Source organism: Mesoplodon bidens (assembly GCF_964165515.1).
Source record: "Mesoplodon bidens genome assembly, chromosome: 6".
Classification (NCBI taxonomy): Eukaryota; Metazoa; Chordata; class Mammalia; order Artiodactyla; family Ziphiidae; genus Mesoplodon; species Mesoplodon bidens.
This window is the reverse complement of record NC_138162.1, coordinates 79721329-79738325: the sequence shown is the minus strand read 5'-3', so window position 1 is coordinate 79738325 and position 16997 is coordinate 79721329. Positions and strand designations below refer to the sequence as shown.

The 16997-nt window shown below is 35.2% G+C and overlaps 1 protein-coding gene across 4 annotated transcripts in view; it reads right to left on the bottom strand.

Annotated features, from left to right (window-relative positions):
• Window positions 1–16997, bottom strand: part of SMC5 (structural maintenance of chromosomes 5) — a 106352-nt gene that overhangs the window by 65931 nt on the left and 23424 nt on the right. For all 4 annotated transcript variants that reach the window (XM_081237986.1, XM_081237987.1, XM_081237989.1 and 1 more), the window contains exons 4-8: window positions 7884–8046; window positions 6734–6868; window positions 5034–5174; window positions 3497–3658; window positions 2625–2696 (exon numbers count right to left, since the gene is read on the bottom strand). In XM_081237986.1, the coding sequence (XP_081094112.1) occupies window positions 2625–2696; window positions 3497–3658; window positions 5034–5174; window positions 6734–6868; window positions 7884–8046 (673 nt within the window). The remainder of the gene's footprint in view (window positions 1–2624; window positions 2697–3496; window positions 3659–5033; window positions 5175–6733; window positions 6869–7883; window positions 8047–16997) is intronic.

Here is a 16997-nt window from a genome sequence, read left to right as displayed (position 1 = left end):
GGTAAATGTGAACTGGTTAAACTCTTACTGTATGAAAAAGTGTCTCTCACACCAAACTGAAAAAATTACAAAGCAAAACCCAGTATATGTTATTTACAGCAGATAAAATAAAAACATGATGCAGAAAGAACAAACAAGAAAGCTTTAAAATCTAGAAAGCAAGAACTAATACAATTACAAGGAAAAATAGACAAATCTACATTTACAGAAGAAGGTATTGATACTTTCAAATGGATGTCAAGTTGGTAAGAAAAAAAAATAAGTAGAACATATGCATAATTATACTAAGCCTGATATATATATATATAGCTATATAGCTATATTTATATGTATAAAAAACCACCCCTAAAGACAGAATACATTCTTTTTGAATATATGAAGAACACATACAAAACCAAATATAAAAGTCCAAAAGAGGTTTCCAAAAATTCTAAAATAAAGTCATAAAGGCCACATTTATTAACCATAAAGCAATATAACTGGAACTACACATTAAGCTTAAAAATTCTATATCCAAGTAAATTGAAACAGTAAGAACTCCTATGTAAGCTTAAACAAAAACATTTAAATGAGAATTATAAAATCTTAAACAGAAAAACAGTACATATCACACATATGAGATGTATAACCAAATGATAACCAGAAAAAAAATTTATACCCTAAAATGTATTAAAAATTAAGAAAGGCTAAAAATTCAAGAACTTACAAAAGTGACAAACTGGCAATTATGATAAGGGAAAACGGAAAACATTGGTTTTAGGAGTACTAAACTACTTAAAAGGTTGGTATAACACTAAAAAAAAACAGTTAAGGATGGAATAAAATAAAATTTTAGGTCAATCTCAGATGGTGCAAAACAATCCTAAAAACAAGATTTTCTATTTGAATCCAGGAACGTATTAAAATACCAAGTAAGATTTATGACAAAATGCAAGGATGTTTCAATGTTAGACAACCTGTCAACCTAATATTCCCGTTTGGGGTTTTTTTTTTTTTTTTTTTTTTTTTAATTTTTGGCTGTGTTGGGTCTTCGTTTCTGTGCGAGGGCTTTCTCTAGTTGTGGCAAGCGGGGGCCACTCTTCATCGCGGTGCGCGGGCCTCTCACTGTCACGGCCTCTCTTGTAGCGGAGCACAGGCTCCAGACGCGCAGGCTCAGTAGTTGTGGCTCACGGGCCCAGTCGCTCCGCGGCATGTGGGATCTTCCCAGACCAGGGCTCGAACCCGTGTCCCCTGCATCGGCAGGCAGACTCTCAACCACTGCGCCACCAGGGAAGCCCCCGTTTGGGGTTTTAAAGGTGAATCTTTGTGCCTTTTTCCTTCTAAATTCTAACTAAATAACAGAAACGGAGCAAAAAGGGCTCAGTCTCACAAGGACAAAAGGAGTAAGGGAGGAGATATCAATAACTGGAGATTTCAATAAATATTCAGAAGAGTAAATGTAGTAGAGGGACAACTAATTTAGCAGCCAATTATAGGAACCACAGTGTAAAGGGTGAGTGAAAGAGAAAGAAACAAGAAAAGAACTGACTCTTCTTAAAAAAAAAAAATATCCTGGAGACTCAGAACTAGGAAATGTCAAATACAAAGACATTACATATTAAGTAAGATTTTTATGGAAAATGTTATTTTATATTGGGGAAAGTAGAGTGTGGCACTGGGAGCTACTTCTGAGTTCTGCAAGTCGTTTAATTTTGTTGAGTCTCTATTTCTCCACCAGGTATTTGGATACAATGGTGACTGCCCTTTACATACTTTAGAGAGATTTAGAGAAAGGAGATTTTGCTATAAATACATTATTGTTGAGCCTTCCAAAGTAAATTAAAAAAAAAAAAAAAGAGAGAGACACACACACAGCCCACATAGAGAATTACCCCTACCAACCCTACACTATCCTCCTACCCCAATGCCTTCACACCACCTCTATGCACACACATCTTGAGCACTATCGCTAGCAAGCAAGCTTCTGTCATGAAAATGTGAGGTTTATTCTCTGGAGAAGTTAAATGAGAGAAGATTGGAACTTGAAGATAAAGGCATAGGAAAAGGGGTAAGGCTGAAAACTGAGAGATTAATGTCATGCTTTAAACACCAGGAATGCTTCAAGACATCCATCTATCCCTAAGAAAGGTAATTCAAACTTTAGCTTCTGAATGGTCCTGGAGAACAGAACCCCAAATACATTTGGGGATCCGTTAGCTAAAAAGCCCACTTTCTTGCCCAATTATCCTAAAATAATTTTGTCATCAAGTCCCATCCATGCACAATGAATTTATAATCAGTTTTAATACCCAACTCTTAATATAAACAAACAACAGAATAAATCCCTTATAATTTAATTTCTGCTATCAAGATAACTAAATCCAATTTTACCATCACCCTATTAAATACATAGCTATTGCACCCTAGAATGCATATCTATGAGTAGTTTAGAGCCATTTTCCCCATTTATCCTCTGTGCAAGTGCTATACTTCCAAAGCTTAGCTCCCCTCACAGATTAAGATAAGAAATAGAGAACGAGGAGGATCTCAGACAATTCCCAAACAAGAAGGTGTCTCATAATCTACACCTGAACACAAAAGTTAGGGCAAATTAACATAATAAAAATTTCAGTACAAGATCTTACATGTTTATCTTTCCTTTCTATAACATCTTGCTTTTGTTTGCACTTTTGAGATGTCTCCTTAATATCTGTTGCCTGTAAGATTGAACGAGAAGAGGGGAAGTTAGTTAAAAACTCAAGCAAGGCAATTATGTGACACCACTCATCCAAATATTAAGTTGCTATGTAAGTTTACCCACAATGATTTTCCATGATTTCTTTCCAACTAAATTCATAATTATCACCCAAAATATCAACAATTATTTGAAAATCTATGAAAGGTTATTCCTACAGATATTAAAAATAGCTGCAGCAATATGCATACATATGTTTCTGTATCTCTTCACATTTATTTCCTCATGTTATTTTATCCTAGAAACAATTATATAGAATTGCAGGGTCCATTCTCAAAACAATATCTAACTCCAAAATCTCACCTAAAGGTTAAAAGCCATGATCACAAAAAATTTAAATTTACATTTTCAAAATATCAAGAATATTCCATATGCCATTATATTATTTATTCCAAGAAACATCAGGATTTTTATATTACATTCCTCCAAAAGGGTATATAGTTACAAAGCATGTATAATAAATTCACAAAAGGAGTTAAATGTTTCTAGGAATACTACTCTGAATCCTCCTGTTATTAAAACAATAACATTTCATCTTTCTCTTTTTATATCTTGGAATTTCTATAGAGTAGCAAGCTCCTATAAGGTAGCAAGTGATGATTAGGACCCTGAAAGACCTGTGGTAGTAGAATTCCTAGTAAAAGAACTTAAGGAACTAAAGTTAACAAGTAAATCTACAAAGCATTTTAAAAGACCTGCAAAATATTTTTTGTATTTGCTAAAATAAAATACAGGAAATCCAAAACTGAACCAGAAAAGTACCTTCTCTTTGATTCGAGCCTCCAAATTGTGACGCTGCCTTTCAATTTCTTCAATGCGTTGTGTCATAGGAATCTGCCCTTCTTTAAGTTTTCTGACCTCATCCTTCACTCGGTCCCGAGCTAGTTTTACTTCTTCATATTCCTGACGAACATTTTCGTATTCCTTGTAATGAATTCAAGAAAGAGAAGTTAATGCACTGCTAGCTTAAAGTAACACAAATACTAAAATCAAGGTACAGGCAGAAACCAAATCTATGAAAAAGACAGTGTTGAATCCCTTTGGCAGGTCTATTAATAAAAAATTTTCCCTCTGAAACAACTTCAGAAATAGTAAATACCAACATAATGATTAACTCAGTGATACTCACTGAGCACTTATCTCTATCACTAGGCCAGACTGTCTTCCATCCCTTCCGGTTATTGAAATTTACATCCTAATGGCTTCTAACAGGACCTCCTCTAGTCTCTCAATAAAGAAGGGATTCAAAAACATATAAAGAACCAAAAGAAACTCCGTCATGAAAAATAAAAATGAAAAAACAAAAGTGAAATGGCTCAAGAGAAAAACAAAATGTAGCATCCAGGTGAAAATGATGCTTGTCACGTCTCAGGAATTAATAAAATTTGCTAAAAAAAATTAAGGGGAGTGCTAAGAGAGCATATAGTAAGAATGAATGGCATGAAAGAAGGTAAGAAAAGAATACAAATAAACATTAGAGTAAATCAAAAAAAGGAAAAAATGAAAAAAGATTGAAATCAATCTTGAAAGAAAAGGGAGAAATCAAAAGACTTCAAAAGACAAACATAAAGCAGGTGCAAGAATAATAATGGACATAGGATAAACCTAATCAAAATGAGCTGAAGAAAGAAAAAAGTTTAAGAAAATGGAATTATGGGAAAGGATAGGGTGAAGCAGGGGTGGTGGGGTTAGGGTGGGTGGAAGAAGGTCACAAATAAAGCCACATATTTCTCCAATCTAATAATTATTTCCATCCTAGCCTTAAAAACATTATTAAACTTTCTCATTTTGTTCCACCCACTGAAAAGTAAGGTACTGAGGGAAATGAATCTTTGGCCCAAACTGTGGTTTTAAACAGTATACATCACAGAGTGACTAAAAACAGTAGCCTCAGTAAGTTTATGAAGCATAATGAGTAGAAGATTACAATTAATATCCTTCAGCTTTGTCTGTAGCTGAAGCTGATATTAGTAGCACACTCAGTGACCTGAAGACACTCAAAGATTTAATTTTTACATATGTAAACATTTTTAGCTCATTAACATTTTATAAAACAAAACTATCTGTTGACTCAAATCTGGAAAAATTAAGGGCACAGACTTAATCAACATGCAATAACAACAACATAGCACACAGTTATATAATAACACAAAAAAAGAGATAAATGTTACTATGTATGATATACAAAGCAAAAATGAACAAAAGCACCTAATTTGAATACACAGCAATTAGTGCCTTCTTTATAACTTTTCTGCTGATTAAAGAATCACTATTTTCACCTTTAATAACTCACACTTACCACCCATGGCCTTTTTGCTTCAAGCATCTCAATCAAATCTAAATGTCGCTTACGTTCATAGAACCTCTCCACATCTTGTTTATATCTTTCATTCCTCTGAATCATCTTCTCTAGATATTCAGTTTTCTCTTTGCATGAGGTCTAAAATAAATATTTATTTAACAATTAGTTTAACTGAAGAAGGACAAAAGGTCAAAGCTTTTAATAATGAAAAATGTACAGTGCTAGCAAAATTTCACAATAAATGATTCCATAGGAGTTCTTAAGAACTGTGTGAAACTAATGTGCACACCTGAATTCTGGTCTAGGTTCTACTATTTATTAATTATGGGACTGTGAGGAAGCCCTGCCACATCTCTAAGCCTGGACTCTTCTTGCCTAAAGAGAAGAGAGGTATCTGCCCCGTTCACCTCAAGGGTAGAAGCAACTCAACTTACTATAGGTGAAAGCTCAACAAAAGCTGTAACATGACATACAAATGAAGAGTGGTATTATTATGATTACTATGTTATAAATACCAATGACTGAAGGACTTAGAAATGAGATAAAGGAAAGCTAAAATTCAGCCTTTATACTGTGAATTAATAAATGCCAAAAATGTACTCAGAGCTTAGTAGAATACGTTTGTTTTCTTTCAGAGTTTGGTAGGTAGTTTCAGTGAGTGTTTCAGAGGAGTGTATTAAGATTGTTTGATGTGGGGAAAAGTAAAAGGACCGACAGAGTATATAAAGTAGGATAAAATAATTATGACTCCTTTGGCCATTCACTCTGAATAAGTATAACAATAAAAATAGTATTAAATTATAATAAAACTCATTATCAAGTACAGACAGTTACAGTTTGAGAGAAAGCATTTGTTTACAAGATTTCTCATTACAAAAATTTACTGAATTTATTTTAGCTGCTGAGATACGGAAAATGATTCATTAAATAAAGCACTTTTTTGAATGATATGTTATAAAAGAACATTTTAATTTATTTATTAAAGGTGAAAATAAAAATCAAACAGTACAACTAAATGTACAGTTCTTTTACAAAGTCCATCCTCACACAACTGAAAAAAATATGAGAACTGGCTCAACAGAGACACTATATTAAAAGTTACATATCTGCTGTACTACCCAAAGCCTTACACAGTGCCTGGCATATAGTAGGTGTTTAGTAAATACTGAATGAATAAAAGAATAACACTGAAACTTCCTGAGAGAAAAAAAATACTTTATAATACTATTACCGGTTCTTTAGAACAGGGGTCCCCAACCCCCAGTCTGTGGACTGGTACCAGTCCACGGCCTGTTAAGAACCAGGCCGCACAGCAGGAGGCAAGCGAGTGAAGCTTCATCTGCTGCTCCCCATCGCTCGCATTACTGCCTGAACCATCTCCCACCCCTACCCCCGTCCGTAGAAAAACTGCCTTCCATGAAACCGGTCCCTGGTGCCAAAAAGGTTGGGGACTACTGCTTTAGAAATTCAATTAATAATGTATATTTGATGAAATGATAGTCAAAATTTTCAAACTTTATATAAAATCTATTCCCACTTTTTGTCACCTAACTTAATGTTAGCAACAAAATCCTAGGTGAAAAAAAATCACAAATATATGAATGCACTCAATGAATCAGAACTACTATTTACTTTCCCACATTTTGAGACACAGAAATCAATGAGAGACATAAAATGAGTTGTCTATTTATAAATACCTCTAGTTGTTTTTCTTTCTCCCTGAAGTTTTTGAGTTCACAGTGGTATTTGTGCATTTCTGGAGGACCAATTGACTTCTCAGTAGCTTCAAGGAGTTCAATTTTACTGAGTTTAGCAAATTCTCCAACTTTATCCTAGAGCAAAAAACTTAAATATCAGTTAATATTATCGTTTATAAATATCTTCAAAACATTTTTCACTCAATGATACTTGTCAAGAAGAAACTCATTTAAAAGAAACAAAACCCTTTATTTTGAGATGTGAATCTTAATATAAACCCTGTCCTTCATATATCATTCTTTAAAATAATAAACTTAGGGTATAAACTGTCATCTTTTTGAGAACCCTAAAAAAATTTCAATGTCAATATTTCCAGGTTGAAAGTTTTATACACATTTAACAAATAGTTTGGAAATAAAAGAAAAAATACTCCCCTGGACTGAAATGATTATCTACTACACATAATTTGGAATGAAATACTAGAAGTTAAAATAAAAAACACAGAGCAATTTTAAACATCTACTTCTGTAGATAGTCTTCTATCAGCTGATAAATACTTTAAATTTTTAACTTTTCTTTCACTTGGACATAGTAATCAAGCCACTAGTTTCTGAAGAAAAAAATGAACTATAATTCAGTCACTGACTGCATTCAAAGACAAATTTAAAAGATCTCATTTTAACACATAACATGCAATATCAGGATGTTTTATTTTTACTAAACGAACTTAAAATATGAGAGGTTTTTAGAAGGCACACCTATAGATTTAAAAGTCTTATTATATAAAATATTTTATACAAACACACTGATTAAGAAGTTGTTTACTAACAAAATTTTACAAGTCTATGAATGGGAGCACACAGCTGTTCAAGCTACTCTCTGTACTTAAAAATAATACCTTTATTTCCTTTAAAATACTTTAACAGGCTCATTAATTGGATATTTCCAAATCGCTACAAATTAGTAAGATTATACTGTAAGAGATGAGATGCTACCTTTTACAAGGGACTGTTAATAACTATTAAGACCACTATGCTCATTTTAAACAGCAACCATTACAATACTCTTTAAAAGTATTTACATTCTTAGATGACATAAAGAGGAAACATACACAAAATTTTCCCACCTTTACATTTAATTCTCTCATACCTGAGGTAGAAACTGGCAAAGATTGCCCACTTGAATATTTAAGGCTGCAACCTGCTCTTCTACTACTTTCTGAGTTGTAGATTTTTTGTTGATGAACCAAAAGGACTGATTTTTTGCCACATCAATCTCACGAGTGATTACAAGATTTCCAGAAGTCCTGAACCTAGTTAAAAAATAAATTAAAAATCTTTATACTCAAAATACATAATTTTAGAAATAAAATTTCTAAAATTCTCTTGTATCAAAGGTTGCCACATAGGATTATTATTATACTTTTTACTCCTTTTGACATTCTGGCCCCTCCAAAGAAGGAAAGCCTGACATTTTATTAGTGATAATACATAACTGACCACCTGTAGGTTATTACTCTTTCAACATTTGAAATTATTTAAACTGTTAAAATAAAATTAAAACAAATGCCAATACTAATTCCCAAACACTGCCAGAGGAGTTATTTATCCTTTAATCATTATGCTACACTCCAATCACGTGTTGACTACAATTTTAAATGGGTTGGTATATAAAAGCATACAACAGTTAAACCTCGAAACTCTCTCTACTTGGAAAATGTATGAATGAAAACTAACTCTTACATATGCATTTCCAGACATCAAAACCAGCCTGCCCATACAGGTGGCCCATGGTTTCCTCATCTTACACTCCACCACTCTGAATTCAGAGGAGACTGTACCACATGACTATAAGGAACATTAAAAAATAGAAAATCTGAAAGAAGGGTATTTACTTATTTCTTGATTTAAAAGTACTACTGCTTCACACCTCCTATCTATTCATCCATCTTCTTCACTGGCAATCAGCAGCACGGGAAGAAGCCTGGGACCATGAGAGAGACAAGGTGCCATTGTTGGGGTGTGTGTGAGGAGAGGGGTGGGACCGCCATAGAAGCTCCTTTCTCTGCACACGTGCTTTCAGGCGGCAGGGCACCACCTACAAGAGCTCCAGGGATGGGTGCGAGTCATCACTGCCATCTAGGACTCCAGAGATGGGCGTGGACTGCTGCCGCTGCCAAGGGTCCCATTAGTGGGTGCTGGTTGCTTCCCCCACCTCCTGGAAACATGTGCAGGCAGTGCACCTGCATAGCCCCTATCAAGGGATAACAGCCAGCACACGCTGAGGAAAGAAACAGCAAGCATCCAAACCAAAAGCAACCCTCACACCAAAAAAATATTAAACCCACACAAGCTACACAGGGACACTGCTGCATATAAATAGCCCTCCAAGACTACGGTATATAATTGTTTCTCCTAAACACACAGGGTAAGAGAGATATAAGAGGAACCATTCCCAGTGAAAAGACCAAGAGAATTCCCCTGAAGGAACAATGAAACAGACCTCTTTAGTCTAACAGACACCAAGTTCAAAAAGAAAGTAACAAAAATACTGAAGGAATTAAGAAAGGTTATCAACAGAAATGCAAATTACTGTAAAAAGGAAGTAGAAACTATAAGGAAGAGACAAGAAAATTAGAAAATTCATTTGCCGAGACAAAAGCTGAGCTAAAGGCAATGAACAGCAGAATGAATAATGCAGAAGAAAGAGTAAGCGATCTGGAAGATAGAATAATGGAAATTACCCGATCAAAACAGCAGACAGAAAGCCAAATTAAAAAAAAAAAAAAAGAAAGCAATATAAGAGACCTATGGGATAATATATAGCATGCCAATCTACACAAAACAAGGATTCCAGAAGGAGAAGAAAGAGAAAAGGGGATTGAAAATGTATTTGAAGAAACTATGGCTGAAAACTTCCCAAACCTAAAGAAGGAAACAGATATCCAGATACAGGAAACAGAAGATCCCAAAAAAGATGAACAAACAGACCTACATCAAGACATATTATAATAAAAATGGCAAAAGTTAAAAATAAAGAGAAGATTCTAAAGGCAACAAGAGAAAAGCAAAGAGTTAATTTCAAGGGAACCCTCATAAGACTATCAGCTGATTTCTCCACAGAAACACTGCAGGCCAGAAGGGAGTGGCAAAATATATTCAAAGTCTTAAAGGGGAAAAATGTGCAACCCAGAATACTCTAACTAGCAAGATTATTGTTTAGAATAGGAAGAGAGATAAAGAGGTTCTCAGACAAGCAAAAACTAAAAGAATACAGCAATACTAAACCTATCCTAAAAGAAATATTGAAAGGTCTTCTCTAAATAGAAAAAATCATTTTTTTTCTGCTTTATAACAAATTTAATCAGTTATACATATACATATGTTCCCATATCCCCTCCCTTTTGCATCTCCCTCCCACCCTCCCTATCCCACCCCTCCAGGTGGTCACAAAGCACCGAGCTGATCTCCCTGTGCTATGCGGCTGCTTCCCACTAGCTATCTACCTTACGTTTGGTAGTGTATATATGTCCATGCCGCTCTTTCGCTTTGTCACAGCTTACCCCTCCCCCTCCCCATATCCTCAAGTCCATTCTCTAGTAGGTCTGTGTCTTTATTCCTGTCTTACCCCTCAAGAAGATATAGGAAGGAGGAAATCACAATTGGAAAGTAAACCACTTAAATAAGCCAGTATACAGATCAAAAAGAAAAAAAATTAAAAACCTATTTGTGAAAGCTACGATAAAGACAAGGAACAGCAAAAGAATAAACATGAAAATGTAAAAAAAGGACATCAAAATCATAAAATATGGGGAAGAAGAGTAAGAAAATGTAGATTCTTTTTTTTTTTTACATTGTGTTTGAGCCTGTATCACTATCAGTCTAAAGCAAGCAGATATAAGAAGGGGTTAACATACTTGAAAAACAGGGCAACCATAAATCAAAAACATACAGGAGATTCACAAAAACCAAAAAGAAGAGAACACAAGCATAAAATAAAAGAAAGTAATCAAATCACAAAAAGAAAAACAAAAAAGGAAAGGAACAAAGAAGACACATACAATCAACTGGAAAACAAGGTTTAAGATGGCAATAAATATATATATATCAATAATTACCTTAAATGTCAATGGACTAAATGCTCCAACAACAGACACAGAGTGGCTGACTGGATGAAAAAACAAAAGCCTACAATATGCTGCCTACAAGAGATCCACCTCAGGACAAAGGACACACACAGACTGAAAGCGAGGGGATGGGAAAAGATATTTCATGCAAATGGAAATGACAAGAATGTGGGAATCACAATATGTGTAACAGACAAAATAGATTTTAAAACAGAGGCCATAAAGAAAGATAAAGAAGGATACTATATAATGATAAAAAGGTCAATACAAGAGGATTTTACACTCATCAACATATATGCACCTAATATAGGAGAATACAAATACATAAAACATACTAGCAGACATAAAGGCAGAATTGATGGGAATACAATAATAGGAGACTTTAACACCCCACTCACATCAACAAACAGATCTTCTAGACAGAAAATCAATAAGGTAACAGAGATCCTGAATGATACAATAGAACAGTTAGACTTAATTGATATTTTCAGAACATTACATCCAAAAAAACCCAGAATACACATTCTTTTCAAGTATACATGGAATATTCTCTAGGACTGACCACATACTAGGGCACAAAACTAACCTCAACAAATTTAAGAGTACAGAAATTATTTCAAGGATCTTCTCCAACCACAATGGCATGAAACAAGAAATTAACCACAGGAAAAGAAATGAGAAAAAAATAATTACATGGAGACTAAACAACATGCTACTAAAAAATCAATGGGTCAACGAGGAAATCAGAAAGGAAGTTAAAAATACCTGGGGACAAATGGCAATGAAAACACAACCATACAAACTCTATGAGACGCAGCAAAAGCAGTTCTTAGAGGGAAGTTCACAGCAATACAGGCCTTCCTCAAAAAATAAGAAAAACCTCAAATAAACAATCTAACCTACCACCTAAAAGAATTAGAAAAAGAAAAATAAACAAAACCTAAAGTCAGGGCTTCCCTGGTGGCGCAGTGGTTGGGAGTCCGCCTGCCGATGCAGGGGACACGGGTTCGCGCCCCAGTCCTAGAAGATCCCACATGCCGTGGAGCGGCTGGGCCTGTGAGCCATGGCTGCTGAGCTTGCGCGTCCGGAGCCTGTGCTACGCAACGGGAGAGGCCACAACAGGGAGAGGCCACAACAGTGAGAGGCCCACACACTGCAAAACAACAACAACAACAACAACAACAACAAAAACACCTAAAGTCAGCAGAAGGAAGGAAATAATAACAGAGAGGAAATAAATAAAATAGACATTAAAGACACAACAGAAAAAAATTAGTAAAACCAAGAGCTGGTTCTTTGAAAAGGTAAACAAAATTGACATGCCTCTGGCCAGGCTCACCAAGAAGAAAAAAGAGAGAATCCAAATAAACAAAATAAGAAATGAAAAAGAAGAAATCTCAACCGATACCGCAGAAATACAAAAAACCATAAGAGAATACTATGAATAATTATATGCCAACAAAGCTGACAACCTGTAAGAAATGGACAACTTTCTAGAAACACAGAGCCCACCAAAACTGAATCAAGAAGAAAGATAATTTGAACAGATCGATCACTAGAGGTGAAATAGAATCTGTAATTAAAAAATAAAACAAAACAAAAAAACTCCCTACAAACAAAAGTCCAGGACCAGATGGCTTCACAGGCGAATTCTACCAAACGTACGAAGATCATACTTACACTGATCCTTCTAAAACTCTTTCAAAAGACTGAAGAGGAGGGAACACTCTCAAAGACATTCTATGAAGCCACCATCACCCTGATACCAAAACCAGACAAAGACATCACCAAAAAAGAAAATTATAACATCTTTGATTGGTATAGATGCAAAAGTTCTCAACAAAATATTAGCAAACCAAATCCAACAATACATAAAAAAGATTATACACCATGACCAAGTGGGATTAATCTCAAATTCACAAGGATGATTCAATATATGCAAATCAATCAATGTTAATACACATTAACAAAAGTCGAAAACCACATCATCATCTCAATAGATACAGAAAAAGGATTTGACGAAATTCAACATCCATTCATGATGAACACTCTTACCAAAGTGGGTATAGAGGGCACATATCTCAACATAATATAAGTCATTTATGATAAACCCACAGCCAATACAATACTCAGTGGTGAAAAGCGCAAAGCCTTCTCGCTAAAACCTGGAACAAGACAAGGATCACCACTCTCAACTCTTCTATTCAACGTAGTATTGCAAGTCCTAGCCACAGCACTCAGAAAAGAAAAAGAAATAGAAGGTATCCAAATTGGAAGGGAAGAGGTAAAATATTTACTATATGTAGATGACATGATAGTATACATAGAAAACCCTAAGGACACCACACAAAAGCCACCAGATCTGATGAATGAATTCAGCAAAGTAGCAGAATACAAGATTAACATTCAGAAATCAGTTGCATTTCTTTACATTAACAATGAAATATTAGAAAGGGAATGTAAAAAAACAATCCCTTTAAAAATTGCACCAAGGGCTTCCCTGGTGGCGCAGTGGTTGAGAGTCCGCCTGCCGATGCAGGGGACACGGGTTCGTGCCCTGGTACGGGAAGATCCCACATGCCGCGGAGCAGTTAGGCCTGTGAGCCATGGCTGCTGAGCCTGCGCGTCTGTGCTCCGCAACGAGAGAGGCCACAACAGTGAGAGGCCTGTGTACTGCAAAAAAAAAAAAAAAAAAAAAATTGCACCAAAAAACCCCCTAGGAATAAACCTGACCAAGGAGGTGTAAGATTTATATGCTGAGAACTATAAAACATTAATAAAGGAAGTCAAAGAGGATTCAAAGAAATGAAAAGATACCCCACACTCTTGGACAGGAAGAATTAATATTGTTAAAATGGCCATACTATCCAAAGCAATCTACAGATTTAATGTGATCCCTAGCAAGTCACCCATGACATTTTTCACATAACTAGAACAAATAATACAAAAATTTATACAGAACCATAGAAGACCCAGAATTGCTAAGGGAATCCTGAGGAAAAAAAACAAAGCAGGAGGTATAACCCTCCCAGACTTCAGACAATACTACAAAGCTACAATAATCAAAACAGTGTGGTACTGGTAAAAAAAACAGACATATGGATCAATGGAATAAAATAGAGAGCCCAGAAATCAACCCACACACCTACGGTCAATCTTTGACAAAGGAGGCAAGAATATAAAATGGGAAAAAGACAATCTCTTCAGCAAGTGGTATTGGGAAAGTTGGACAGTTGCATGTAGATCAATGAAGTTAGAACATACCCTCACACTATGCACAAAAACAAACTCAAAATAGCTTAAAGACTTAAACGTAAGACATGACACCATAAAACTACTAGAAGAGAGCATAGGCAAAACATTCTCTGACATAAATCGTACAAGTGTTTTCTTAGGTCAGTCTCCCAAGGCAATAAAAATACAAACAAAAATAAACAAATGGGACCTAATCAAACCTACAAGCTTTTGCACAACAAAGGAAACCACAAACAAAATGAAAAGACAACCCACAGAATGAGAAAATATTTGCAAACAATGTGACTGACAAGGGCTTAACTTCCAAAATACACAAACAACTCATACAGCTCAATAACAAAAAAGACAACCAACCCAACTGAAAAATGGACAGGAGCCCTAAGTAGATATTTCTCCAAAGAACACATACAGATGGCGAGTAGGCACATGAAAAGATGTTCAACATCACCAATTATTAGAGTAAATGCAAACCAAAACCACAACAAGGTACCACCTCATGTCGATCACAATGGCCATCGTTAAAAAGTCTACAAATAAATGCTGGAGAGGGTGTGAAGAAAAGGGAACCCTCCTACACTGTTGGTGGGAATGTAATTTGGTACAGCCACTATGGAAAACAGTATGGAGGTTCCTCAGAAAACTAAAAATAGAATTACCATATGATCCAGCAATCCCACTGTTGGGCATATATCTGGAGAAAACTATAATTCAAAAAGATATATGCACCCCAATGTTCAGAGCACTACCATTCATGATAGCTAAGACATGGAAACAACCTAAATTTCCATCAACAGATGAATGGATAAAGAAGATGTGGTATATATATATATATATATATATATATATATATATATATATACATACATACAATGGAATACTACTCAGCCATAAAAAAGAACAGAATAATGTCATTTGCAGCAACATGGAGGCAACTAGAAATTATCACACTAAGTAAGTCAGAAAGAGAAAGACAAATACCATATGATATCACTTATATGTGGAATCTAAAATATGGCACAAATGAACCTATCTACAAAACAGAAACAGACTCACAGTCATAGAGAACAGACCTGTGGTTGCCAAGGTAGAGGAGGGGTGGGAGAAGGATCGGCTGGGAATTTGGGGATGGAACCAATTCCAATCTCCTGGGATAATCCATAATGGAAAAGAATATAAAAAGGAAGGTATATATGTGTATAACTGAGTCACTTTGCTGTACAGCAAAAATTAGCACAACACTGTAAATCAACTATACTTTAATTAAAAAAAAGAAAGAAAGAAAGAAAAAGGAGGAGGGCTTCCCTGGTAGCGCAGTGGTTGGGAGTCCGCCTGCCGATGCAGGGGACATGGGTTCGTGCCCCGGTCCGGGAAGATCCCACATGCCGTGGAGCAGCTGGGCCCGTAAGCCATGGCCGCTGGGCCTGCGTGTCCGGAGCCTGTGCTCCGCAATGGGAGAGGCCACAACAGTGAGAGGCCCGCATACCGCAAAAAAAAAAAAAAAAAAAAGAAAAAGAAAAAGGAGGAAAGAAACCATCCCCAAAAGGCTATACTGTCACTGTGAGGGTAAACTAGAATTACTCCATTACCTCCACCACCACCACCATAAGCCACAGCAAGGCCAACTTGCCTGTATCAAACTATGACTTGAACTGTGAAATGAAGAAAAATTTTGCCCTGAGAGTTACTAACCCCAAGTCACTCTCAAACAGATTTGTATCTTGAAGTTACATGACAGATGTAAGGAGGTTCAAAAACCCTCAAACTGAGAATTCTGTATATTGAGATACTGGTTTAAAAGTATCCAATGATCTTTAACAGAAGTTAACAAAAATTCTCTCTGCAGGAATCTACCTTTATCATCAAAGAGTTTAACACAGATAAAGTTCCAAGAGAAAGGAGAAGCTCACTGGAAACACACACACACAAGAAAACAAAGCTTCAAGAGTAAGAACTAGCAGAAATAGAAAGTAAAATCATATTGGCATCAAAGGACTCAAGTGTAAGTATGTTTATTATATTTTAAGAAATAAAAGATTGAAAATATAAATAAACAATAGATCTGAAAAAGAACCAAAGAGAAATGGATCTAGAATGCAACACAGACATAAAAAGATGAAAAATATGAAAGATCTTAAGAGACATGGATGACTGAGAAAGCCTAACATCTGTCTTGTAAGAGTTCTGGAAGGAAGGGAGGCCAAGAATGGGTCAGTGGCGGTATTTGGAGAAATAACAGATAAGAATTTTCCAAACTACAGATTTAAGAATAAATCACAGTACTAATAAAAAATAAATCCACACATAAATATATGATGTGAAACTATAAAACACCAAAAACAATTACTAACAAAGAAACTAAGATTAGATTCACAACAGAAGACAATGGAATACTTTGCGTGTGCTGAGAAAAGATCTATCAGTGTAGAATTTTATATAAAGCAAGTACATCTTTCAAGATTTAGAGCAAAATATTTACAGACAAAAACTGAGTGTTAGAAGAGCTTCATTAAAGGAAACTTTAAAGAATGTCCTCTGGCAGAAAGTGATCCCAGAGGGAAGAAAACAAATGCAAGAAAGAATGAAAAGCAAGGCAAACAGAAAATATGTGGCGTAATTCTAAACAAACATTACAGTTTAAATTAATAATAGTTATTATGTCTTGAAGAGTTTAAGAAACAAGACAGAATTAAAGTAGCATATAAATTCAGAGAAAAAGTTATAAAAAGCACTCTAAGATATTTATTCAGTAGGAAGATGAAAATTTAATTAAGTCTAGACTCTATTAAAGTATTTGTTAAAAATTCTAATAACCATTAAAAAAAGGGAAGAAGGCATAATTTCCAAAACAATAAAAAAAGAAAAATTTAACCAAACAAAAAAAT